At 43.4% G+C, this 26,861-nt stretch overlaps 1 protein-coding gene and 2 non-coding genes across 5 annotated transcripts; all 3 read left to right on the top strand.

Moving 5' to 3' along the window:
- Positions 1-1,153: 1,153 nt before the first annotated feature.
- Positions 1,154-12,236, top strand: TMEM214 (transmembrane protein 214). Of its 3 annotated transcripts, none has more exons than XM_044663745.1 (17): positions 1,154-1,374; positions 2,038-2,237; positions 4,679-4,829; positions 5,114-5,248; positions 5,735-5,817; positions 6,204-6,309; positions 6,976-7,057; positions 7,323-7,424; positions 7,692-7,833; positions 8,373-8,464; positions 8,895-8,943; positions 9,151-9,264; positions 9,574-9,691; positions 10,036-10,132; positions 10,494-10,660; positions 10,756-10,906; positions 11,031-12,236. In XM_044663745.1, exons 1-17 carry the CDS (start codon positions 1,230-1,232, stop codon positions 11,155-11,157), a joined length of 2,061 nt encoding a protein of 686 aa, XP_044519680.1. In that variant the 5' UTR covers positions 1,154-1,229; the 3' UTR covers positions 11,158-12,236. The 3 variants fall into 3 exon arrangements, with proteins under 3 accessions (XP_044519680.1, XP_044519679.1, XP_044519681.1); XM_044663744.1 differs by having other exon boundaries at positions 10,494-10,662; positions 10,764-10,906; XM_044663746.1 differs by lacking the exon at positions 5,114-5,248.
- A 13,127-nt stretch (positions 12,237-25,363) lies between these two features.
- TRNAY-GUA lies at positions 25,364-25,452 on the top strand. The gene is given in 2 exon segments: positions 25,364-25,400; positions 25,417-25,452. It is a non-coding gene; the product is annotated as a tRNA-Tyr (tRNA).
- Positions 25,453-25,898: 446 nt separating this feature from the next.
- Positions 25,899-25,971, top strand: TRNAA-AGC. The gene has a single exon. It is a non-coding gene; the product is annotated as a tRNA-Ala (tRNA).
- The last annotated feature ends 890 nt before the right edge of the window (positions 25,972-26,861 follow it).

Here is a 26,861-nt window from a genome sequence, read left to right as displayed (position 1 = left end):
GATGTGACTAAACAACAATAAAGGAATGGTCCATTCTTTTGGGCACCGACCCCTGAGTGAGAACACCACCTGGGTCCTATATTACCCACCTTCTTAAGAAGCAGGCTTGTTCTTGGAACATCCATGCACTGCTGAAAGAGCTGCTTCCAGTCACAAGGATCATACTGGACAAGCATTCCATGCTGCAGAGAAGGAAGTTTAAGCAACCGAAGGAAAAGGTTAGAACTGGGCAATTTGAGGTAGTGTTAAGAGCATGTAATTTGTAAGATATGGGTTCAAATCCAGACTTTGCTGCTTCCTACTGCCTGTATAACCTTCAACAGGTCATTTTCCTTCTCAGGAAAAGAAAGGGATTAGCTGGAGAGAAGTTTAGTGTAGTGGAAAGAGTTAGGATCTGGAGGCAGGATCTGGCTTTGAAATCTCTAGTCTGACCCTTATCTGGGTGACCTGAGGCATGGCAGTTAAATTCCCTGGGTCTCATTTCTCTTATCTGTAAAATGAGGAGGTTGAACCAGATGACCTCCAAAATAATGGTGCCATGGAAAGAAATCTGAAGGCCTTTAAGCTCTGTCTCTGTCCTTCCATTTCTTAACTACATGAATAGGTGGTCTCTAATGTCCCTTCCAGCCCTAAATCCTACCCTGTGCTATCTGTACTCCACTTGCCCACCTGAGAGAGGTGGAGTACAGCTGTGTGCCCTTGAGTCGGTCATGTGAGTTCTCCGAGCCCCATTGGGCAAATGGGGACCAGAGTCTGACAATTTCACCCTCTGCTGTAATGGGCATCAATCAAGAGAGAGAATGCACGTGGCAGGCAGCCTTTTACAAAGCTTTACACAAACACAGGATCCAGCTCCCCGCTTCGCTTCTGCTGAGGCTGGGGGAGGGGGGGGAGGCTGGGGAGGGTGACATCTTCCTGACCTGAAGACACGATGAGATTCAGTCCCCGAGTTTGGCAGCTGCCCCCCAAGCTGGTTCGTTGGCAGGCGGAGGTCACAGCTGCCCTCTTTTTAGGCCGATGCCACGCCCCTACTGGGGTCGATGCCAAGACTACAAGCCCCAGCATGCAGCGCGGGCGGTTATCGCTTGGGGGCGACGTGGCAGCGCGCGCTTCGCGCAGATGCGGACGTAAAGTTGGGGGCCTGGGCCGGGTTCGGTGGGGAAGTGCTTGCTTGTCAGTCAGTCTGTTGGTGGGTTTGTCTTGGGAGTGGCGGAGGGAGAAACGAGACGATGGCGGCCACGGCAGCGGGCGGCGGTCGCTGGGAGGTGGTGAGGAAGGGCCGGCGGCCTGGGGGCGGTGGCGGCGGAGGAGGAGGCGGCGGGAGCCGCCGAGCACTCGGGGAAGCGAATCGGGCGCGGAGCATCGAGTTGGTCCGTGAGTACCGATCCCGGGCCCTTGGGCCTGGCCGCGGCATTCAGGGTCCTAGACTGATCCGTCCCGCAGCCCCACCGCGAGGAGCGTTGTAGCCAACACTCCAGGCCTGGGACGCTGGACACCCGGGGATGGAGAATGTAAACTCCTGGAGGGCAGAAACTGTTACATTTTTGTCCTTAAAACCCCAGAGCCTAGCACTGTGTCCGGCATATGGGAGGGAGGCACTGAATTAAATGTTTGCGGGATTGCATTGGTAGAGAGAACGGCCGGGTCTCGATAGTGTGAGATCCCTTACCTACACACACACATATGCATGCATACACACATAAACTCACATACATGAATACAAATGGGAGTAACTCATCCCTCCTCCCCGGAGCCTGTGGCCCAACAACTGGGTGGGAAGGAGAGACAGCTGTTTGGGAAGGAACCTGGCTCCCCTCCCTCCCACCCATCCCCACTACCTCCCGGCCCCCATTGGAAGGCTGGGGCTTCAGGGAGGAAGGACTCTCTCCACCCGGCGGGGTCAGCTGGATGGGTTTTTTGGCCAAGGGAGGACCGTGGCCCACCAGCCCTGCCTGTGAGGTTGCCCTGGGTTTTCTGGACTCACTTCTACTTCTCCCCTTCTCTCTGCTTATGCCAATCCCTCCCCTAATCCCCCAGCTGCCATCCAGCCCTCAGGCACCCTTTTTGAGCTAGGCTTCCAGAAGGCCATGAAAAAGCACAACAAGGAGCAAGTTCCCCCACCAGCTCCCACGGAGCAGAAGAAAACGGCCAAAAAAAACAAGAAGGCAGCGTCAGCTCTTGCTGACCAGAGCTCCAAGCAGGGCCGCTTTCGAAGCCTGGAGGAGGCACTAAAGGCTGTGAGTGGGACACTTTTCAGGGAGCCTGGGTTGTGGAAGTGGAAGGGTCACTTTGAGGGAGAACCAAGAAATAAATGGGTCCTGGAGGGAGGAAGCCAGTTATGTGATGGGAAGGAGTGTTGTGGATAGAGGAGAGATAAGGAGAGACAACTCAGAGTGGACTCAAAGTACTCAAGTACTATCAGAAATAGAGGTATAATCCTAAGAGGACCACACTCTGGGTTCATAGGAAGAGGCTAGATAGCCTAGTGGATAAAAATTTTAAAAAAAAAAAGAGCCCAGAAACCAAGTGAAGAATGGAATAAGAAACAGGGACTAGAGAACCTGATATCCTGAAAAGTATTAGGTTTCATGCCACTAGGGTAGAAACATGAAAATAAACTATAAAGGACATGAAAAGTAGCATGGCTTTTTTGAATGGAAAAAGTTAAAAAATAAATGTTTTTTTTCTAAGAATCACTTTTCTAGGTCCTTTAAGTTTGTACTCTTCTTTCTACCAGTTTCTGACCAGGAGGCAGTCCTCCTTGCTACAGCCCAACCCTGCTAAGTGGGCCTTTGATACTGATCCCCTCTTTTCTTCTCAAAATATTGCAGTTTCAGGCATTCTTCCCCTCTCTCTGTAACCTTCTCTTTCTCTACTAATTTCTTTCTAAGTACTACCTTAGAATATTCCCAGCTCTCCACACTTTTATAAAATTTCACTAAACCCTACCATCTTACTTATTGTCCTATATATCTCTACCCTTTCTTAACCAAACTCATAGAAAAAAATATTTCCACTTCTCTCACTCGGTCCTCCACCCTTTGCAATCTAACTTCCAGCCTCATCACTCAACTGAAACTGCCCTCTCTGAAGTTATCAGTGATTTCTCAATTGCCAAATGTGATTGTCTCTTCTCAGCCCTCATCCTTCTGGATCTTCTGCATTTGACACTGTTAACCACCCCACCCTATTCTCTGTGATACTTTTTCCCCTCTGGGTTTTGGTAACACTGCTACCTCCTGATTCTCCTTCTACCTGTCTAACCACTCCTCAGGCTCCTTTGCCAGATCCTCGGCCATATCACACCCCTAACTATGGGTGTAATCCACAGTTCTATCATGGACCTTCTTCTGTCTGAGTACTCTATCTCATTGACCTCATAACTCAAGCGTGCATTTGACTCAGATGTATATATTCATCTCCTCTCACCTTCTTGAACTTGAATTCCACATCACCAATTACCTCCTAGACATTTAAAAGTGAATATTCTGGAGACATCTCCAACTCAGCATGTCTAAAACAGAACTCATTGCCTCATTGCCTTCCTTCCCTACCCCTCCACACTACCCCCCCCCAAAAAAAAACCACCTCAATCCTCTTCCTATTTAAACATTCTTCCAATTGCCCAGGAGACCTCTATCTAAGAAACTGTCTATAAAAAATTCCAATTTTCTGCTTTCCTTCTAATCGTGGCTATATTAGTTTTATATCTCACAAAGCTCTATATTTCTTCTTCATCAATAAATTATTCTTCTATCCATAGATCTGATAGATAATCCCATTCTAATTTGTTTATGATACCTCCCTTTATGCCTAGATCATGTGCCCATTTTGATCTTATCTTGGTAAATGATATAAGATATTCGTCTACATGTAGTTTCTGTCAGGCTGCTTTCCAGTTTTCCCAATAATTTTTACCAAATAGTGAGTTTTCCTATCCAAAAGCTTAGAGCTTCACTTTTGTCAAAAACCATCATCTTTTATTACTGTCGTATATCTCTTCTGTATATTTCTTAGCTAGTACCAGATAGTTTTGATAATTACTGCTTTATACTACAGTTTAAAATCTGGTACTATATAGACCTCCTTGGTTTAAACTTTTTTTTTAATTCTTGACCTTTTGTCTTTCCAAATGAATTATGAATTTTATTATTTTTTTGAGATCAATAAAAAAAATTTTTTTGGTAATTTAATTGGGACATCATTGAATAAGTAGATTAGGTAGGGTTGTCATTTTGATTATATTGACTGCCCACCATGAACAAAAAAACCTTTTACATAAAGCCTTTTCATGATTCCCTCAGCTGTTAGCATCATCCTTCCCAAACTACCCTTGTATTTAACTACTTTCTATCTATTTGTATTTATTCTCCCTATACTCATCTTGAATATACTGCTTCTTCCTTTAGGCATTTTTCTATTCCCCCATCTCCTAGCACAGAACATGGCATATGTAATAGGTGTTTAATAAATGCTTCTTGTGTAATTAATTCATAGTTATCCCATTTCACCCCCACTGAGTTATGAATTAGCAAAAGATGATAGTGTTCCACATCAATGGTATTTTTAATATTGGTGAGGCCCTTATTCTCTATAGACTCCTTACCTCATCATAGCTTACCTTTTCCTGTCTACATTTTCACAATTGACTAACCCTGGGGTTCTTGGTCCCTGGCAGCTAGATGTGGTAGCTCTGCAAAAAGAAATGGAGAAGAGCCAGAGCATGTTCTCTGGGAACCCCTCGGTTTGGGTGAAGGACCTAGCTGGATATCTCAACTACAAGCTACAAGCACCTCAGAGTGAACCTACATTAAGCCAGCATACACACGGTTAGTCTGTTATTCTGTCCCACTAAGTATATAGTGAACTCAGAGAATTCTGAAAAGCAGAGTCAAAATGGGTGCTAAACCCTGATTACCAGTTTTATGAGTCCTCTGAACTATTTTCTATCATAGCTATGACAGTTTATGGTGTTTGGGGCTCAGGAAGGCCCTAAGTGCATGATAGGCGATTCTGCTTCCCTTCCTTGTGACCAGGGAGCAGAGTAAGGGCCTTATAATTGCCATGAACCCCTAGGCCTAGAACTGATTACAGAGGTTCTGGCTGGTTCCAGATTACCCCTACAGCCTGGTGGGCCGAGACCTTCGTGGAGTCATTCGAGGACTATTGGGGAAAGCATCTAGTGTCCTGGAACTCTTCTTTGATCATTGTCTCTACACTATGCTGCAGGAATTGGACAAGACTCCAGGTAAGAAGGGGCTTTAAGAGGGCAGCTGGGTAGCTCAGTGGATTGAGAGTCAGGCCTAGAGACGGGAAGTCCTAGGTTCAAATCAGGCCTCAGACACTTCTCAGCTGTGTGACCCTGGGCAAGTCACTTGACCCTCATTGCCCACCCTTACCACTCTTCCACCGATAAGCCAATACACAGAAGTTAAGGGTTTAAAAAAAAAAAAAAAAGAAGGGCTCTAATCATTGGTTTACTATACCCTGTTCTGGAAGGTTATGAGTATATATACTTTTTTTCCTCCTTCTAGGAATGCCTAGAAACTTCAGGGATGGTTCTTTTCTAGGCCAAGAAATTTGTAGATTCCAGAAATTATTTTGGATAGAAGTGGGTAGGTGGGTAAAATCTGTCAAGAAATGATAGAGTAGACTCTTAGATTAGCAACAAAATAGAAAGATTTTCACTGGGAAAATCTAATTTTCACTGGTATGGGGTTTCATACTTTTGTAGGTGAATCACTCCACGGGTACCGAATCTGTATTCAAGCAGTTCTGCAAGATAAGCCCAAGATTGCTACCATGAACTTAGGCAAGGTGAGCTAGAAGTGGTGGGCCATGAAGTGACAGTTTTGAGAAGGGAAATGGGGTAGGGAAGGGGAACGATGTCATTTGTTCCTGCCTTTGAGGCAAGGAGGGGGTGGGGTGGTAACAAGAAGTAGCTAATATGACTCTAGAATCTAGAGTCTAGATCAAGCTATTTAATACTGTACCATTTGGAAGCCCTGCAAGGCTCAGGATTTGATTCCCCATTTCCCTCCCTTGTTTATCTCATTCATTTTGTTCTATCTCAGCCTGTTCCTACTCTGTCGCTTCTCTCACCTGTGCCAGGCACTCTATATATTTCACCTATCACTTAGATACCTAGGTCTCATGACTTCCAATCCTTATTGATAACCTTCCTCTTCCACTGGTCTCCCCAGTATCTTGAGCTACTGAGATCCCATCAGAATCGACCAGCAAAGTGTTTGACCATCATGTGGGCACTGGGACAAGCAGGCTTTGTCAACCTAACAGAGGGACTGAAAGGTAACGAGACTTGAGAGCATCTCATCTCCCCTTCACAGTATGGTGTCCTGTGCTTCCCAGGTATATCCAGAACTCTTAATGGAAATGAGTATTTCCCTACATAAAGAATTCCATCCATTTATCCAAAGACCTTCTTAGCTCTCCTTCCCAGGTTTGTGTCATCTGCAGATGCGATGAACATGCCTTTGTCCAGCCATTGATGTTAATTACAACGCCACAGAATCAAAAGTGTCAGAGGAATGGGAAGGGCTGGTGGAAATTATCTTATGAATCCCTTTATTTTACGAGTGAGGAAATAGCCCCATGAAGCTAAGTGATTTACCCAAGGTATCTCTGCTAGTTAATGGCAGAACTGGAATCAATCTCTAATGATTGTTCTTTAGTTAGGTAGCATAATAGATAGCATACTAAACTTGGAGTTAGGAAAATCTGATTGCACATCCTGCCTCAGACTAGCTGAGTGGTACTGGGCAAGTTACTGAACTACTGCTCAGCCTTGGTTTTCTCACCTGTAGAATGTGCATAGTGTATTAGTACTTACCTCACAGGGTTATTGTGAGGATCAAATGAGATAGAGTATAAAGCACTTTGCAAATGTTAAAGTGCTATAAAAATGCTAGCTCTCATTATTATACCACACTACATTCACCCATCACTCTCCCATAGTGTGGCTGGGGATCATGTTGCCTGTGCTGGGAATCAAGTCTCTATCTCCCTACTCCATTGCTTATTTGGACCGACTACTGCTGTGAGTGACTGTAGGGGTTCAGGGAGGGGACTAAGGCAAGTCTGGGGAATGTCCGTAGAGCAACTGAATCAATGGACCACAAGGTTAAGGTTCTTAAGGGAAAATAAGAACAGCCCATAGAGGGATGAGAAAGGAAAGGACCAGTGTGGGGTGGGAGCAAGAATTGGGGCAAAGATTATGGTTTTTCATGGACAGTGGACTTAAGTTTTCAGGGAGTTAAATCTGGGGTAGAAGTTTACAGGATGCCTCTTCTCACCATCTACAGGATGCATCCAAACCTCACCAAGGGCTTTGGCATGATTGGCCCCAAAGACTTCTTCCCACTTCTGGACTTTGCCTACATGCCCAACAACTCCCTGGGACCCAGGTATGGTGAACTGTATGTGTACAACAATAGCCAAAGAGTCAGCAAGACAAAGGGAGAAAACAAGAGAGTCATAAGACTGGGACCCCTCAATCCCCTACCCCACCTCCTGAATCCCTTAGGCTGGCAGTATCTTAGCAAAGGCTAATGGTAAACCCTTGAGGGACTTGTAAACCAAAAAAAATACTAGCTTTAAAGAAATATAATGGAGCACAAAATATCATAGCCAAGCAGAGCCCTGTGCATAGCTCTACCCCACTCTATCCACAGCCTACAAGAACAGCTTTGTCAGCTCTATCCCAGACTGAAAGTCCTGGCATTTGGTGCAAAGCCAGAAACGACCCTGCATACCTACTTCCCCTCCTTCTTGTCCAGAGCCACCCCTAACTGTCCCCCTGAAATGAAGAAAGAGGTAAGAAAGGAAGAGCAAGGTTTTTTTATCCTTCCCTTGAGGTGGCCCACTATCTCAGACCGGAAAGCTTGTTTTTAAGGATTCCCCACAACTGAACATCCCTTTGGTAGCTCATTCATTGATGGTCTCCCCTTTTGTCTGTGTGATACCTTCAGCAAAGTGGTTGTAACCCTCTCCACCCCCCATTCTGGCAGATGTGGCCCCCGGGGACCTCCCCCTCTCCCTGTCTTATTCTTGTTCTTCAGTGACTTGTACTCAAGCTTGTGTGCTGGTTCTAGAACTATAGTTCTATCCTTGTAGCTCTTTTGGGGCTTCCTGGTATGTAAAGACAATCCTGAGAGCCCTGGGTTCTGATGCATCCCCAGGAGGATGACTTTGCTGACTATGATGATCTGTAGCATCCATTACAAGGCCTGGCTCCACGTTGTGGAGGTAATCTCCCTGCCCCAGGACGCTGCTGTCCATGAAAATTGGGTTGTGAGACCAACATGAGACAAGTCCTGTGCTCCCAACAGTTGTTTTCTTCTCCCCCCACACAGCTCCTGAGAAGCTTGACTGAATGTCTGGCCCTGGATAGCCTCAGTTTCAATGTTTGGAGACAACTGTACACCAAGCACCTGTCACAGTCCAGGTGGGGTGGAACTAGCAAGCCAGCCAAGTGGCCCTGGGTGTTCTGCCTCAGAAAGAGAGGCCTAGGCCCCTGCCTCCAGGACCTGAGATAGGCCTATCCTCCATGGTGGGGACTAAGGGAAACATAGAGCAGACATGGCCCTAGCCTTCAAGATTCCCAATAGCTCCTTTCGAATCAGAGAAGTAGGGGACGGCAGGGTAGGGGGATTCCTAAACACAATCCATTGATGGTCCTCTCCTCTGGGTAGTTAAGTTAGGTCTCACACCTTCCCTCATGGACTTCAGGAAGATGCATTGAAATTAGAGCTTTTAAGGCAAAAGAGGCCAGGGGGGACGAGCAAGAAAATGTGAAAAGCTCAGTGGCAATCCCTGAATTAGGCAGGGTTGGGGTCTGCAGAGAATAGACTGAGAGGTGACTGCTTTTTCCACAGCCTGCTGCTGGGACATATGCTGGAGACTTGGGACCAAACACCTAAGAAGGTGAGGCGCCAGGCTGGATGGAGCCAACTTGCCTTGGGGGATGGGCAGCTCAGGAGAAGTTCTAAGATGGTACCTTCTCTGAGCAACTGTCAATAGCTTTCCTGTAAGAGTGTGGCTAAACTAGTTGAGCTGTCAGCCAGTGGGGAAGCTTAAAAAGAGGGTAAACATCCTCTTTTCCCAGCCCCTTGCTTTTTTGCTTCCCACCAGATGAGGAAGTCTTTGCAAGAAATAATTCGGTCCTTCAAAATTACAAATGAGGAGCTCCTGAGGAAAGGGGGAAATAACACTCAGGACATCACAGCCTGCAATACCATTTGCAAGGTACCCTGACTCAGATATATAGTATATCCCCAGCCCATTCACAGGACCCCATTCCTTCTTCCCTGATGTCCAAATACCTCCAACCCAGCCCCTCTGCCATTCAGCCCAGTCCCTGATCCAGGTATGTTTCCTAATCCCTATCTGTGCCCCATTTCCCTGGGAATCCCCAGGACTTCTTATGCCTTCTCACTGCCAACTTAAGCAATAGCCCTGCCCCTTTCGAAAGGGTGTAGCTAAAAGTTTGTTCTCAGATTAAGAAAGCAGGCCCCCCTCCCTTGACTCCCATTCTCCATGCCCCCTCTTCCTAAGGGCCTATTGCAGCAAGCATGTGGTCGTCAAATGCCGTGGACGCAGCTGCTCCTCGTGTTCCTGGTGTTTGCAGCTGGCTTCCTGTTCCATGACCTCCGGTCCCATAGCTCCTTCCAGAGTAAGAGGTGCTGGGTACCAAATGGGGGGGTGGGATTGCCAAAGAAAGGAGAGAAAAGAGACAAGGGAAACAGCTAGTTTCTCCTACCTAGCCTTAGACCCTTACCACATGGAGGCTCTGCTACTTACTTGTCTACAACTGTCTTCTAGCTTACTCCTGGCTCACCTAATCCTGCAGGCAGGACAGTCCTCTGAGCACACACCCCTGAACAAGCTTAAACTTGCTCCTTTTCCAGGCAGTGCCCCAAGCACTAGAGTGTCTGCCTACCCTTTCACGTTCCTCATCACCTCTGGCCAAACAGGCAAACTGAGTCGCTACTCCTAAGTCCTTGCTTCCCTTCCTAGCTTCCCTATCAGGCCGTGTGTTACAGTCATCCGGCTTCCTGCCTGTTGGTGAGGAAGCCTGTGCCAAGCTCTACTACTATGGTCTTCAAGGTTATAGGTGAGTCACATCCAGGGTAAAGATCGGATTGGGTCTTTTTTTTTTAACCCTTACCTTCTGCCCAAGTATCAGTTCTAAGGCAGAAGAACTATCAGGGCTATGCAGTGGGGATTAAGTGACTTGTCCAAAGTCACACAGCTAGGAAGTGTCTGAGGACAGATTTGAACCCAGGACCTCCTGGCTCCAGGCTCAGCTATCTACCGAGCCACCCAGTTGCCCTTGGACTGGGCCTTCATATAGGAAATAGCCATGGAGTAGAGGGAGACATTAAGGAAGGGCTTTATATTTCCTTCCCGCTGGCTTCATCTAAAATGGTAGAAATAGCCAAAAGAAACTCATGCTTTTTCTCCACCTCCTACAGCTGGCTAGAGGAGACATTACCTGTCTTCGGTTCTCACTTGATGGCAGTGCTAGAACCCAGCTTACAGCTGGCCTGGAGCCAGACCAACACAACAGTCACCTATATCTCTACCCATTGTGTGTCCTGTCTGTCTTGGGCCTATGAGAACCTTCCTGGCATCTTCCAGAATGTAAGCTAGAGAATTGAGATAAGTGGAATCCCTCGGGCAGGCAATCTTATCCTTTAGAATAGCAAGAGAATAATTTCATCCTCTTTCTGACTTAACTGCAGGTCCAGTTCCCAGACTCGTCGCATCTGCTCCTACAGCTAAGAGAGATGTTCCTGCTCTTTTACCAGGACTTTGTGTACCCCCTCTGGCACATGTTACTTACTGCACTAGCCCAGGTCCAGGAGTACTGCCGGGAGGCCTGCAGGTGAGACCCTTCAGCTTCAGACTTCGTACCCCGACAGTACATGTGACTGTACTTTGGTTTACATTACTGAGTGTCCTCTAAGATGTGCATAGTCCTTTCACCTGACTCCCATATGTTCTTACAGAGGTGATGTGACCTGGGACTGCATAAAGACACAGCTGAGTGAGTTCGCCCATTGGATTTGGCTCTGCCTAGAAGACACCACCTTTGCCCTAGTGGACTGGGCATTGACCATGATATCCCAGCAGTAGGCCCTGCCTGAGCAGTCACTTGTTTCCATTTCAGAAAGGCCAACAAAGACTGTTGAGGGGCAGGGGAATATGCATGGGAGTATGTGTCTGCATGAATGTCTTTTTTGCTCTTGTTAACTTGGTGCCTCTTGTTTTGGCCTTATCCCATCTCTGCAAAGTGACCTGCTGCCTCTGCCCTAGTACACCCTTTGAAGAGGCATGAGCCTAGATTCTGTCACTTCCTGCAGGCCCTCAATCTCCTATATGTGCCCCATAGAACTCTTATGCCTGACCCTGTGTCACCCAGCTCTTCGGCTCTCCAGGAAAACATCTGGCAATTTGTGCTCTTCTGGGAATTTCTTCTTTACTGTCCTGTGTCCTTAAAGGTACAAAAACAGTTCATCCACAAAGAGACTAAACTCACAGTGAGAGTTCCTTGCCTCCTCCGACAGACCTGTTGTTCCCAGGCTCCTGAGCCCCAAGGAAACATACCTGGAAAGCTGGGAAGCATGAGGAAGGGCACGAAGTGGCCAGCGGGCTTCGGTGCCTATTCTCAGTCACAACTTCAGCCATAATAGCAAGCTGCTGATAACAAGAGCAAGAGCTACAGGGACATTAGAAAGCACACACACATCTTAGCACCCTGGACAAGGCCACCAAGGTCTGTTGGTTGGCCTAAAGGTAGCACTGAAAATAGATTCCTCTTACACGCGCCTTATGCCGTCAGAGCCCTCCAGCTGGTCCACCATCACCATTCCTAGCCCAGTATAATGGAGTAGAAGAAAAAATAAGGCGGGTTGTCAGGGATGTGAGTCTCATATGGCTCAGCTGCTCCTTTCTTCTCTTATCCCCATCTACCCCTCAGGCCTAGGGCTCTACCAGAGTTCAGTGATTATGTGCCTGCTCCCCACCTTAGGCCCAGGGACCTCTTCCTCAAGCATCCCAGTGGAACGGAGGGCTCTCAGTATGTCTTCTGAGTCCTGTATATGCCTACTGAGTGGAATAAAAAACACAGATTTGATCTCTCGCTGTTGTGTTTTGGGAACTCCTCCGCCCCAAGATCTTTGGGTTGGTTGGAATAAACAAATCTACCCAGTGTATTTCAGCCTTTACTTTCTGCATAATCTAACCAAGGACTCAGCTGCTTCCTTTTTATGTCCCTTCTAACTTGCTCTAGGAATTCACGTCTTGACATGGAACCGGTGGCCATCCTGAAAATTCTGCCCTAATGGTGTGGCATCATATTTTACAAGTTTGCTTTGCAGAAGGTGGTCTAATCTTAGACAAAGGCACAAAATTTGGCAACATTGTTATGCAAAGAAGGCCATGGCTAAGCTGAAATTATCTTCCGTAGTACTGAACTAGAGCAAGGAGGTTATTGGGATGGGCACCAACATTGGCCCGAGCCTGGCTTTGGTAGCTGAGCTGCCATGCCAGGAGATCTATGGCATTGATCAGGCAGCCCCAGAACTTTAACCGGAGCCCTTAAGACTATGAGCTGCTAAAGGCATCTCCATAGGCCAGCTCTTTCCTAAGGAGCCAGGCCTGAGGTCAATGCTCTCCATTGGGTGCCTTCTTGCCTCAAGGTGCTACGGGAAGAGCCCAAGCTGGATACCTTAATGCCGGGATCTTCCAGTGTCCACACCTGGAAACAAAAGGCAAGTTTGGAATATAAGGTGCAGTGTCACCTAGGCTACTTCTTACACACCAACTTTCTCCCCAGCTGCCTTAAAAACCACCCCGAGCATGATTTTGGTGATTTGGTCCTAAACTTTAGAGCTATGGAGACATCATCTTTGAAGATGTGAACAGTGAAGTAGACTAAAGATGTTTATAGTTACACAGTAAGCTGGCTAATTTTTTTACCAAATAACCAGCATGTATAAAGAGCATAAATGAGCCCCGGTACTGAAGACCCATCTTGAGAGGCGCATAAAACATCCCCCTACTGGTCAAAACACTTTCCAATCTAGGCTCATAGACTTCTTTTCAAAGCTCCAGTAGAAGGGGCCCAAACATCTCACCTACTGGCTTCATCAGAGGTAAGTACTTTTGAGAATCACAGAGATGTGCCTTAAGCACGATGACTGGGTGAACAGCTTCTTTGCCAGAAAACAATGGGATATCCGTGAAGCAAGCTGAAGTAGACAATGGAGACTTGTGAGGAAAAGAAGGAAATCCCTTCTGTACTGTGGATATCTGTCCTACTGTCTGGCACCAATCCAGTGGTGATGGGACACGGCGACGATGAATTTGTCAAATGTTCCTGTTTATATACCTGGAAAGGCTACTGGCCACTACTAAAGTGTCCAGGGACTTTGGAATCACAGAAAACACATTTGTTTGAATCTTCACGTGAAATGAACTGTGTGAAACCATGAACATGCATAGTGCCATGTAAGATAAAATGGCTTGATTTATTAAGCTTTTAAATGAATCAGTATCATGGCCCTACAAAAGAGAACTTTACTAAGGAGCTTAGCACTGAAAGCACAAAACTAGAAAATGGAGATGGGGGTTCATCACTATTGCTTTAATTTCTATTGTATTGCTGGTCAGAGTACAGAAATAGCATCCTCTTGGTGGGCCCAGAACTCTTGAAATTTATCTTTTTTTATGTAAACCCAATTTCTCCCTACCTCTTTTTCTAATTTTAAAAATGCAAAACTGATCAATATCAAAAAATTAAAAATATGTGTCCGATGTACCATACCCCACCTCAGCAGGGAAATTGGGTGGGGTTGCCTTCCATCTCTCTTCTTTAGAACCATGCTTGTTCTTTGTAATTTTACAACATTCACTTTTGATTGTCTTGTTTTTTACATTATTGTAGTCATTGTGTATATTGTCTCTTCACTCTGCTTACTTCACATCAATTCATGCAAGTCTTTCTACATTTCTCCATATTCTTCATAGTTATTTTTTTTTACAGCACAGTAATATTCTGTCATATTCATATGCTGCAATTTGTTTAGCCATTCCTCAGGCAATTGGAATGTACTTCAAGTTCTTAGCTACCACAAAAATTGCTGCTCTGATATTTTGGTGTATATATGAGGATTTTCTTATCAATAACCTCCTTAGGATATAAGCCTAGTAGTGGAATCTCTGGGTCAAAGGATTTGGACATATTTGTCAGTTTATTTGCATAATTTCAATTTGCTTTCCACAATGGTTGTCCTGGTTCACAGCACCACCAACAATGCAGTAGCATGCTAGGATTCCCCAAGACCCCTCCACTGTGGGCACAGAATTTTATTAGGAATAACAGCAAAAAAGAAAATTCCTCTCATGATTTCCTGGTAAACTATTAGGGTAATGTTTGCTTGCTCTGAGACTTCAGACATAGGAATGTAAAGAAAATGAATGCTATTTGAGATGTCCTATAGAATAAACATCACTTTTGTCCATGGTTTCTGCATTGCCAAAAGTACAGACAAAAAACAGCCCAGAGGGACTTATAGATTCAGTGGGAAATGTTTTGAGAGGCTGCTTATATTTCTAACACTATAAGATTTGCCAGGGGAGGAGAAAACCAACCAAAGACCTCTCTTCAAGAGTACAGAAAGAATAAAAAATTAAAATGATGGCAAAGACATCTTAAGTGAATTTGAGTGCTGTACAGCAGGAAGAAACCATAAAACTAAGAACTAGAAGAGTGTATTTGTTTGGCCTTGGTTCTTGGTGAACATGTTTTTTCAATAAAATCATTTTCTGGAATGAATGAGGTAGCAAAGGGGAAGACATTGGAACTGGAAAAGAAAAATCACTAGTGAAATGAAAGGAGGTCCAATGGAAGAACCTTCTCATGGAAGGAGAGTTATGTTCTTTTTTTATATTTTTTTCCTTTTCATTTTTTAAATTCAATTTTATTTTCAGTTCTGAATTTTCTCTCTCTTCCATATCCCCCTCCCCCATGCATTGAGAAGGCAAGCAAATCAAAATCCATTACAAATATGGACAGTCAAGCAAAACCCCACATTGGCCATGTCCAAAAAAAAGAAAATGGGCTTCAGCCTGCACTCTCACATCTGGCAGCCCTCTACCTGGAGGAGGTGGATAGTATATCTCATCATGAATCAGTCTCCTTGGATTGGTGGTTGGTCATTGTGTTGGTCACAATTCCTAAATCTTTAGCTGTTTAACTTTACAAAATTGTTACTGTATATTTGGTTCTGCTCACTTTACTTTGCATTAGTTCATACAAGTCAGGTTTTGTTTTGTTTTGTTTTGTTTAAATCATCCCCTTAGTTCTTACAGCACAATGATATTCCATTTGCCATAGCTTGTTTTGTTTAATCATTCCCCAAGTGATGAGCATGCCCTCAGTTTTTGATCCTTTTTCCCTGATCTCCTTGGGGTATAGACCCAGTAGTGATATCATTGAGTCAAAAAGTACACACAGTTTAATAGTTTTTAGTCATAGTTCCAAACCTTTGAAATGCTTTCCAGACTGGTAAACAAATTCAAAGCTCCATCAACGGTGCATTAAGGTACCTGTTTTCCCACAGCCCCTCTAACATTTGTCATTTTGCTTTTTTTACAAAAACTGAGCATATATTAGGTTATAGATATATTGTAAATAAATGTAAAAGAGCAAAAATAGTAAACATCCTTTAAAGATCATAATACCAAAAAAAGTAATCATCTGTTCAGGGAGCTCAAACAAAAGAAACAAACTCGAAGATTTAATCATGAAATTCTAGATTCTAAACCAGAGGGCTAAAGAAACAATTATGTGAAAGGAAACGATGAAGCCATATACTAAAATTTCTGAGACGCAGCTAGATCAATCCTCAAAATATGTAGTATACCCAAAAGGGACAGATTTATGAAATAATTAAGCTTTTAAAAATTAGGAACTAGGAGGCAGCTGGATGGCTCAGTGGATTGATAGCCAGGCCCAGAGACGGGAGGTCCTGGGTTCAAATATGGCCTCAGACACTTTCTAGCTGTGTGACCCTGGGTAAATCACTTAACCCCCATTGCCTAGCCTTTACCACTCTTCTGCCTTTGAACCAATAATCTAAGACAGAAGGTAAGGGTTTAAAAAAAATTAGAAACCAACAAGTAACTAAAATAAGCACAAAACAGGACATGTTGAAAATTGGAGGAGAAATAAAATGGAACAAGTGTGAAAAAGGAATCCTTTGTTCTCTTTGCCTAGTTGAAATTAATACTTTGACAATAATTTAAGTACCCCTACTTAGTACCTCACTAGATTGTGAGGACAAGATTAGCTCTCTTTTGTCTACCTTTTGACTGAATCAACACAAGCTTGAACTAGGTAGAAGAGCTCACAAACCACTTAGTGAGTTCACACCTTACTTGATGCTATGTGAAAAAACAGCAAGATACTTGGAGAGTCCCATCTTTTTCCCCAAACTGAAACATCCAGAAACTCAAGAGTTTACACACTCAGAAAGGCTTGAATCCAAAGGTGACAACTCGGACAATTTGGAAACTGATTGGCTCCCACGAAAAGGGGCAGGGACAGGAAACCACCATAAAAGCCATGAAAATCCCTGAGCAGTCAGTCTGGTGAAGGTGACTCTAGTGAAGAGTGTCTCCTGGAGATAGTCTTTGAGGGAACTTCACTGGAGACTGTGGCTTAGGCTGGGGCTTGGATCATGGCATCAACCTTGGATTCTGACTTCTGGACTACCTAGTTGGGTGAGTGAAAAGGGCTGACTCCTTTCCTAGTTTCCTAAGAGACTAGTTTCCATCTTGGAGGAGGCCGGTAGTTACTCACTACTGGCCCTCCTGGCTGAGGACTAGTATAGATATTTTTTCTAACCTCTCTCACATTTCTCTACCTTATTGTTTTCCACTCTATTTTTCTAAATAAACTTCTGACTTGAGATATAATAACTCCAGCCAACCACATTATTTCACATAATTTAAGTCCAACCACTAAATTTAAATCTTACACAAGAAAGAATATAGAAATGTTCAAACTAAAAGCTGGTTCTTTTGCTAGTTGATTGTCAAACTTAATAAACTTTTAGCCAATCTGATTAAAAAGAAGGGAGCTCACCAAAAGGCAAATAAACAAAGATTAAAATACAACAAACTAGAAATAATTAGAAGGACTTTATTTAGAAATAGAAGTACCAACTGTGCACAAGTATATGCTAACAAAACTAAGAACACAAAAGACATAGAACTACCTTCAAAAATATAAAATATTCAAACTAATAGAAGGCCAAATGGAGATCTTCAGAAAAAGGAGAGCTAGCTTTAAAAGTAACCTGTTGTTATATATGTCCAACTCTTCATGATTCTATTTGGTTCTCCTTCCCCAGTTCATTTTACAAGTAAGGAAACTGAAGCAAACAATGTTAAGCAACTTTGCCCAGTCACACAGCTAGTTAAGTGTCTGAGGGCAGATTTGAACTCAGAGTCTTTTCTTGACTCCAGGTCTAGCACTTTATCCACTGCCTCACCTGGGTCCCCCTCTAGAGGAACCACCAAAGGAAAAAACCTCATTGTCCTGTTAGATTTACTTTTAAAGAGCAATTCATGCCAATAAGATAAAATTCTCAAAAATTGAGATCTCTATCATATTCCTTTTATGAGACAATTTAGATCTAAAATGTAGTTAAACCAGGAGAGAATAAAGGCAAAGAACTATAAATGTATGTTCTTTTTTATATATGAGGTTAGAAGTTAGACTTTATTTATTTTGAGATTTTTACCTAATTAATTTAGAATATTTTCCATTGTTACATGATTCGTGTTCTTTCTCTCTCCTTCTCCCACCCCCCTTCCATAGCCAAGGCTCAATTCCAATTTTACATGTGTTGATCAAGACATATTTCCATATTATTAACATTTGCACTAGGGTGATAACTTAGAGTCTACATCCCCAATCATATATCCCCATTGACCCATGTGATCAAGCAGTTGTTTTTCTTCTGTGTTTCTGCTCCCACAGTTCTTTCTCTGGATGTGGATAGTGTTCTTTCTCCTAAGTCCCTCATAGTTGTCCTGGATCCTTGCATTGCTGCTAGTAGAGAAGTCCATTATATTAGATTGTGCCACAGTGTAGCCGGCAAATCAGATGATTATAAAAGGCAGTACTTTACATTGCTGCTAGTAGAGGAGTCCATTACATTTCATTGTGCCACAGTGTATCAGTCTCTGTGTACAATGTTCTCCTTGTTCTGTTCCTTTCAGGCTGCATCAGTTCCAGGAGTTTGTTCCAGTTCACATGGAATTCCTCCAGTTCATTATTCCTTTGAGCACAATAGTATTCCATCACCAACAGATACCACAATTTGTTCAGCCATTCCCCAATTGAAGGGCATACCCTCATTTTCCATTTTTTTGCCACCACAAAGAGTGCAGCTATAAATATTTTTATACAATTCTTTTTCCTTATTATCTCTTTGGGATACAAACCCAGCAGTGGTATGGGTAGATCAAAAGGCAGACAGTCTTTTAAAGCCCTTTGGGCATAGTTCCAAATTGCCATCCAGAATGGTTGGATCAAATTCACAACTCCAACAGCAATGCATTAATGTCCCAATTTTGCCACATCCCCTCCAATGTTCACCACTTTGCTGTCATTTTAGCCAACCTGCTAGGTGTGAGGTGATACCTCAGAGTTGTTTTGATTTGCATTTATCTAATTATAAGAGATTTAGAACACTTTTTCATATGCTTATTGATAGTTTTGTAAATTTATGTTCTTAATGAATATAAATTCAAAATAAAACCCTACCAAACAGACTGTAGCAATTTATCCAAAAAAAACCCATCCCTTGTGACCAAATTGGATTTGTACCTGGGATGCAACATCCAAGAAACAATCAGCACAATTAATCGAATTTTTAAAAAACACGTAAAAAAAACCACAAAGTACCTTAACTCATGTATGCTAAAGATCCTACAAAATGCAAGCATGAAGGGATCGTTTTTAATATTATCAAAATTAGCTATCTACATACAGCCAAAAGCAAGCAATATATGCAATAAGGACGCACTAGCCTTCCCAATAAATATAGGGGTAAAGCAAGGATTCACACTCTTTATGCTATTATTTGATGTAGTTCTAGAAATGCTAGTTATAAGGCAAGAGATAGAAATTAAAGGCATAAAGATAGTCAAAGAAAAGATAAAACTATCCCTGTTTGTTGGTAAAATAATGGCTTGCTTAGAAAATTCTGGGGAATCAGAATAGATATATTAATTGGGGCAATTAATAGCATTAGCAAAACTGCAGTCCACAAATTTAATCCATAAACATCAACAGCATTTCTGCAAAATGATAACAAAATCCAAGTGGGAATAATTGACAGGGAAATCTCATCCAAAATAACTTCAAAATGCATGCAATATTTGGGGCTTAATTTACTGAAGCATACAATATACTAGAAGCATGTATTCAAACTACAAATACACAACTACAAAACGTTCCTTAAAGAAATGAAGAACAACTTAAATACCTGGAACAATATTCAGTGCTCCTGAGTTTTGCCAAGATTATAAAAATGGCGATAAGCCCAAAGTTAATTTACAGTTTTAATGCTATTACCAGTTAAACTACCAAAGTGATACTTTACAAAAGTCAATAAAATGAAACAATAATAAAACAAAAGTCAATAAAATGAAACAAAAAAAATTGTAGCATTCACTGAGAGGAGCAAAAGATGCATTCTTACCAGCCTTTGTTAAGGTCACTTCATTCCTGACCAGGAACCTATCATTCCTATGTTTTAAATTATGATTGAGAAGTACAAGTCCCTTTCTCAGATTCTATCTTTTAAACCAGTTGTTCATCTTCAAAACAAGCTATTACCTTTTTGTATGCCTTGCCTGCAGTGTGAAGTGACAATAAAAACATCACTCATGCCCCCGTATTCTTTTTCTTGCCCAAAACTCAATAATTTTTGGCAATGTTCTTGTAAGTTCTTTCTGCCAGTTTCATTTGTGCCCTTTACCAGAAAGGAAAAACCACTATGGATTGAGGCACTGAGCCAAATTATAAGAGAGACATATGGGTAAATAAGATTCATTCTGCACCCTTGAGACTTATAATCAAAAGGGAGAGAAAGGCATAAACAAATACAAAGCTCATACTATACTCATACAAAAATAAGTATCATAGGACTTCTTCCATCTTCCAAAGGGGACAGTAGTATGGAATAACTCAGAGAAACCTGAAATGAAGGAGGGAATTGGGTGGGGAATTTGGAGGGCTTGGGGCTTGTGAAGAAGGCCAGATGCTGAACCTGAGGAGAAATCTGGGAGAACTTGGGGAAAAATCAAAACTTGAGAATGATGGAGGCTAAAAAAGTAAAGATTGAGGGAAAGGGCTGAGAAGAGGAAGAGGGGAAAAAGTCAAGATAAGAATATAGTGAGAGTCCGGATTAGTCTCCCTCCCAGAAGAGAGGAGGAGGTTTAAAGAATGCCTCTCCACACGCCAAGTTTTCAAGGATACATTAGAAGACCAGAAGAAAGTCTTGCCTTCAGAATGAAGAGAAAGTAGATGGAGGTTCTGACACATCACAGGGAAACCCTGACTCAAGCCCAGACTGGGTTGTAGGGTGGAAGAAAGTCACCTAGAAAATGAAGGGAAAAACATTTGGAGCTAAGAAACAAGCCTGAGGATTTCTGTAGAGGGAATTGGGACTTCTGAAAGGGATATTGTTGTTTGTACTCAAAGGAATAAGAATGTGGATCCAAAAATGCCATCTGGTGGGAGATGATCCAATCAGGGTTAGAGAACAAAAGTAGCTGTTTGTCAACCTGTTCACAATGGAAAGGTCCATTGTTTTCCTTGAGTGCACAAGAACAACAGAGAACCTCCCAAGACTAGTCAAAATGAATGATGACTCCAGGCCTGGCACTTTCTCCACTGTGCCACCTAGCTGCCCTTTTCTCTGAGGGGAAAAAAGGCGAGATGTTGAAGCAAAAGATTAATAATGTACTAGCATGCTAGAAATTTTATTTCATTTTAAAATATTTCAATAACAATTTTCCACATCAGTTTTCTGAAGTCTCCCTTCCTTCATCCCTCTCCTCTCCAGGAGCTGGCAAGCAATTCAGTCTGGGTTATACATGTATTATCTCACAAAACATGCTGCAATAATTTTTGAAGAGACAAAGACCTACTTGTACTAAAATATTTCTAACTGTTCTTTTTGTGGTGGCAAAGAATTGGAAATTGAGGGAATATTCATCAGTTGGGGAATGGCTGAACAAACCGTGGTGCGTGTTGGTGATGAAATACTACTGAGCTGTAAGGAATGATGAACACGATGATTTCAGAAAAAGCTGGAAAGACCTCCATGAACTGGTGCAGAGTGAAATAAGCAGAACCAGGAGAACATCGTACACAATAATAGCAATATTGGACACTGATTATCTGTGAAAACTTGGCTACTCAGCAGTGTAGGGTTTCAGTTATAATGAATCATGAAGGTATTAAAGATGTATTCAAAAGCTGACTCTAATGAGCAAAGTGCTCATGGACCAGACGTATGGATATATTTTTTAACGTTTCACATGATTGATTTCTGAATCCTTAAATTGGTTGGGTATTAAATTTTGTGTAACTTAGAAATCAATCTTAGAAATCCAGAAGGCTGGCAGACAAGTTCTAAAGGTGCTTTGATACCTGGCGAAGATCTATTGCGTTATCATCCGCTCTTTTGGTTTTGTCATTAACATGTTAACAAGGCTGATGTACTGACTATTTGATGGACAACCTGCAACCCCTTTGCTTCTTTCCTTAATAAAGACAGCTCAGATCAGTCACAATCTCTCTCTGACCATCTGAGAAGCTGACAGGCTGACACCTGACACCAGGCCTACATCTTGTCTGTGGGTTTCTTATTTCTCTGATTTTTCTATGTCTCATTCTTTCTAGATAAGCTTAACCCTTTGTTTTCCAGTGTCCAACTTCCCTCCACAGATGATTCTGACCTACGCAAGAATCTTATGTATAAGCTGGACTCTACAAGCAGTGCAGTGATCTGGGACAATCCTGAAAGACTTATGATGGGGAATGCTCTCCACCTCCAGAGAAAGAACTCCTGGGGTTGTCTTTCACGTCAGTGTATTTATGGTTTTATTTGGGGGTTTTGGTTAGGTATGAGTGTGCTCTTACAACAAAGACCAATATGGAAGTGGGTTTTGCATGACAATAAAAATAAAAAATACATAATTTTAATAAATCTATCAGTTTTCATTCAAGCTTTGTTCAGCTTGAAGAGAGAAACAGATAAAATGACAGTCCCCTCAATGCCCTTGGATACATCTCTCCCACCCAAACATTTGTAATATTCTTATAACAATTTATTATTATAACATATATAACATTTATAAGATTCTTAAATGAAGAATTTTTACAATAAAACATAATTCTACAAGCCAGCTTAAGGTAAATGTTAATAAGTGCTTCATTAATCCAGAACAATAGGAACTTAATCTTGGAAAATTGTTTTTCTATAACTATTCAATTCATCCATGACTATTCTATTCAAGTCATGGAGAAAAAGGCTACTATTCTTGGGTGTATTATTACCCAAACAGGGGGAAAGGGAATCAACCAAAGGATCCTTTCAAATGTCCTTATCCAATTACTACCTGAATTATTTCAAGGGAGGAGTTCTCCTAGGTTGATATGAGAGAAAGAGAGACCGAGACAGAGACCGAGGTAGAGGTGTGAGAGGGAGGGAGAGAGAGATAGGGAGGGGAGAGAGAGAGGAGGAAGGGAAAAAGAGGGAGAGAGGGGGGAAGGGGGAGAGAGAGAGAGAGAGAACAGAATATCTTTTTGGAACTGATGGTTAAAGATAAATAAGATTTTCTTTCAGATTAGTCTAAAGGCCTCAGACTAGGCAACTTTTAAAATGCTTTTTAAAGGACAGAGTAGGGAAATGGGAAGGTATCGGTTTTCACATGGACATTGTCTGGAATGTACTTAAGATTGGGAGAGCAAATTTCAAAAGGTTCTTAGTACTAAAGAGAAAATATTGATATTAATAGCATACTTTGTATTTTTAAGCCTGAGTCTGCCAGAAACAATTTTATTTAACATTAGTATCCAAGCCATTTCTGGCTTAGAGAGAGATGTCCAAATTGGCATAGTTCCCCCCATGCCCTCTGACATGATTATCTGCCCCCAGCATTCATGAGAATCTTGAAGAAAAATCTAGTAATTTTGGCTTAACATTAGTGACTGAGTAACAAAATCACCAAAACAGTACTTCTAGGACTGCTCCCCTCCCCCACAAGAGTCAAAGTGAAATTCTTCCTTTGATCAATATCTTCATCCTTTCTCAAAGGATTGGGCTGGGGTGTCCATCACTTTAGAAAAGTGGGAGAGGTAACAATTTAAATAAGAATTAGAATTTTCAGTTGTCCTTTCATGGACAGCTAGGTGGAGCAGAAAGAATCAAGAGCTTGGCTTGGAGTCAACTTCCTGAGTTCAAATCCTGCCTCAGACACTTATTAACTATGTGACCCAGGGCAAGGCACTTAACCCTGTTGGCCTCAGTTTCCTCATCTGGAAAATGATCTGTAGAAGGAAATGGCAAATCACTCCTGTATCTTTGCCAAGGAAACCTCAAAGAAGGATAAAATACAACTCAACAATAATTGCCCTTAATCCATAACTATGAGAGACTAAGCCACTCTCAGCAATACAACCATGAAAATAATTCTGAAAGACTTATGACAAAGAATGCTATCCACCTCCAGAGAAAAAACTATAAGAGTTGGATGCAGATCAAAGCATACCATTTTCCACATCAGTTTATTTATGGTTTTATTTTGGGTTTGGGTTTTATGAGTATTCTCTTACAACGATGACCAATATGGAAGTATGTTTTGCGTGCTAATGCATATATAAACCAGATCAAATTGCTTTCCATCTCCAAGAGGAGGGAGAGAAGGGAGGGAGACAATTTAGATCTTATAATTTTGTCAAACTTATATTGAGAATTGTTATTATCAGTAATTGGGAAGATATTTTTAAAAAAGAATATTTAAAAAGTGAAAGTTATATTGTACACTTACAGAGAAAGCTGGGAAAAAGAAAGTTCTCTAAATTTCTACATTCATCGTTTGGTTCTGTATATTTCCAACAGAAAATATCAACGAATTTTCCAGATTAAAGCATTAAAAAGGTATGAATAACAACTGTTAGGGAAAGAAGCTAAAAAAAAAAAAAAAAAAAAAAAAAAAAAAGGCTAATGCTGAATTGAAAGTCCTCCAAGGAAAAAAAGGAAACGATGGCCATGGCCAGACTACAATCTAGAGGATTATGGTCAGTTCCGGGCACTGCATCTCAGAAAGGATATTTGATAAATTGTAGACGGTCCAGAAGATTGCAACCAGAATGTTGAAGGGCCTCAAGTCTGCACTGTATGAGGATCAATTAAAGGAGATAAAGTTTAGTCTGAAGATGAGAAGCCTCGGGCTTGACTTCTTTAATAGTTTGACCCAGGATCAGAGCTGGGAGTAATGGGTGGAAGAGGCAAATGTAGGTTTTTTGTTGCATTTTCCTATTCTAAGGATTTTATGTTCCATAAAGGGAAAAGAAAAGATTTAAGGGGTAGGATTCTCCCTCGGCGGGAAAACAAATAAACAATCCCTCCACTCCCCTTCCCAGACTTAGCTGGGTAAATTGCAAGCAATACTTCAGGGCGTCCGTGACTTCACGGATGCAGACGCTCCCACCGGTGGGTCCTCTAGATCACAACCCATCCACGCCTGCCTTCTCATTCTGGGCCTCCCCGGAGTCTCCCGTCCTCTGGTCTCCTTCAGCGTGCTGGGAGCAAGTGTGGCGGCTTGCTCGCCGGGGATCGAAGCAGCCCTGGGCCCTGGAGGGGACACGCTCCTTCCACCGCTGGCCACCTCCTGCCTGACCCAGACGGATGGTCCTAAGGGACGCGAATCAGTGGGTAAAGCGTTGCTCGGTATTACTAATAACGCACTTGTATGCACGTGGCTTTAGACTGAGCCGCACTTAAATTATATTTTTAAAGGGGCAGGGGGAGAGGAGGACAGGGAGGCATGTGCAATTCAACCGAAGGTGGGGAAAATTCCTCCTCGAAGGCTGCTTGCTGGGGCTAGTGAAAACTGGGTTTTTCTCCGAGAACGCAGGCTTAAGCCTACGAGACCAGAAGCTAGCAAAACTACATCTGATATAAAAGCAGAGGAGCACACCTCCCATGTAAAGTTAAGAGGAATCTGGAGAAAGGATAAGGTAGCGAGGCCTTCGATAGCTCAGTTGGTAGAGCGGAGGACTGTAGTGGAATTACTCTGGTTATCCTTAGGTCGCTGGTTCGATTCCGGCTCGAAGGACTTCCGAAATATTTTTCTTGTTTTAGCCGCTTGAAATGTAATTAACTTAATTCAGTTTAATGGGTTAAGATTATGTATGTGTAAGCACGCACGTCCCATGTCTTTTCTCCCAAAATGACATGATTGCATTGAATTCCGAGGGCGTAGGACAAGAGGTGTGTCACAGGATCCAGCGCTACATTATCAGGTGTGTGCATGCCCGAAGGCCTATTTCGGCAGGCTTTGTAAAATTGTTTGTATCAATGATGGGTGGAGCCCTACTCTTAGCGTATGTTTCGGTTAATTCATCTGGTAGAATGTTGTGGTTTTGTCCCCCACCCCCAAAACCCCCCATTCCTAGCTTTTGAGCTTTGATACTTCTCTTTGAATAGCCAAAGGGAAAAGACAAATAGCAGACTGGCTAAATTCTCTACCCTAAGGAAAAGGGAACAAGCAACAGGGAAGGTGGGGGATTAGCTCAAATGGTAGAGCGCTCGCTTAGCATGCGAGAGGTAGCGGGATCGATGCCCGCATCCTCCAGTTGTTTGTTTTTGTTTTTGTTTTTTTTTGGCATAGACTTGGGTAACACATATCCTTATCCAATAATTCAAAGCCGATTTCAGAGGCCTATAACTAGTTTTGATCTTATTCTTTTTATCGTGGTCGTTATAGACAAGCGGTTATTTTTCCATTCAGTAGCTCCGTGCTCCTGCCTCTTTGCAGTCCAGCCCAAATGACTGTTAACCGTCCCCGGGGTAGCGGATGCGAGTGGAATTCTCTCGGGAGCTGGGTGGCTGCGAACCCCAAGACGTTACTTAGCCGGGGAACCAGACCCCGCCGACCGCGAGGGGAGAAAAAGACCCTCACGCCCCGACCAATGGCAATGAGTGTTGCTGGGTGGGTGGGCAGCTGCGCCCGCGGCCAATAGGCGGATGGCTTGTTGTTTCCTGGCAGAGCGGGGTCCCGGCGCCGCGGCGCTCCCGTTTTGTTTGGGTCCTGGGCGACAGGCCCAGGCGCTGAGCCGGGGCTGGAGGCGCAGCCACACTGACGGGAGAAGGAACGGGAGCGCCGGCCCCGAGAGAGGTGAGGGGCTTTCTGCGGCCGGGCTCCCCAAACCCCGATTCAGCCCCCGGCCCCGCCCCCCCGGCCCGGAGCCCCTTCTGGGATCCGGCCCCGCCCCTGTCTCTCCGGCTGCCGCCGCCGCTACACGCCCGGTCCCGCTCTAGTCCGGGAGCCGCCGGGATCCAGGCTCCCGGCGCCTATCCCTCTCCCCACGCCCGGGCTGGGTAGGTGGGCTGGTCCGCGTTGGGAGGTGCTGCCCTTGTCCCCTGTCCCACGCCCGGTGCCCAGACGTCGGTGCTCCACTCCTGCTTTCTCAGCCCTTTGGGGAACTGATTTGGTAGAAGCTCGGGGCTTGCAGTCCAGCTCTT

The sequence above is a fragment of the Gracilinanus agilis genome, chromosome 2 (genome assembly GCF_016433145.1).
Source record: "Gracilinanus agilis isolate LMUSP501 chromosome 2, AgileGrace, whole genome shotgun sequence".
NCBI classification, from domain to species: Eukaryota; Metazoa; Chordata; class Mammalia; order Didelphimorphia; family Didelphidae; genus Gracilinanus; species Gracilinanus agilis.
Note: the sequence above shows the minus strand (reverse complement) of the source record. Positions and strands in the feature narration are given on the sequence as shown.

What these genes read in the sequence shown, in the direction of transcription:
- TMEM214 (XM_044663745.1), top strand. Translation starts at nt 1,230, where the DNA reads ATGGCGGCCACGGCAGCGGGCGGCGGTCGCTGGGAGGTGGTGAGGAAG. An exon ending in TATTTGGACCGACTACTGCT is followed by an intron (nt 7,058 to 7,322) that starts GTGAGTGACTGT and finishes CACCATCTACAG; the next exon opens with GATGCATCCAAACCTCACCA. An exon ending in GGGACCAAACACCTAAGAAG is followed by an intron (nt 8,944 to 9,150) that starts GTGAGGCGCCAG and finishes GCTTCCCACCAG; the next exon opens with ATGAGGAAGTCTTTGCAAGA.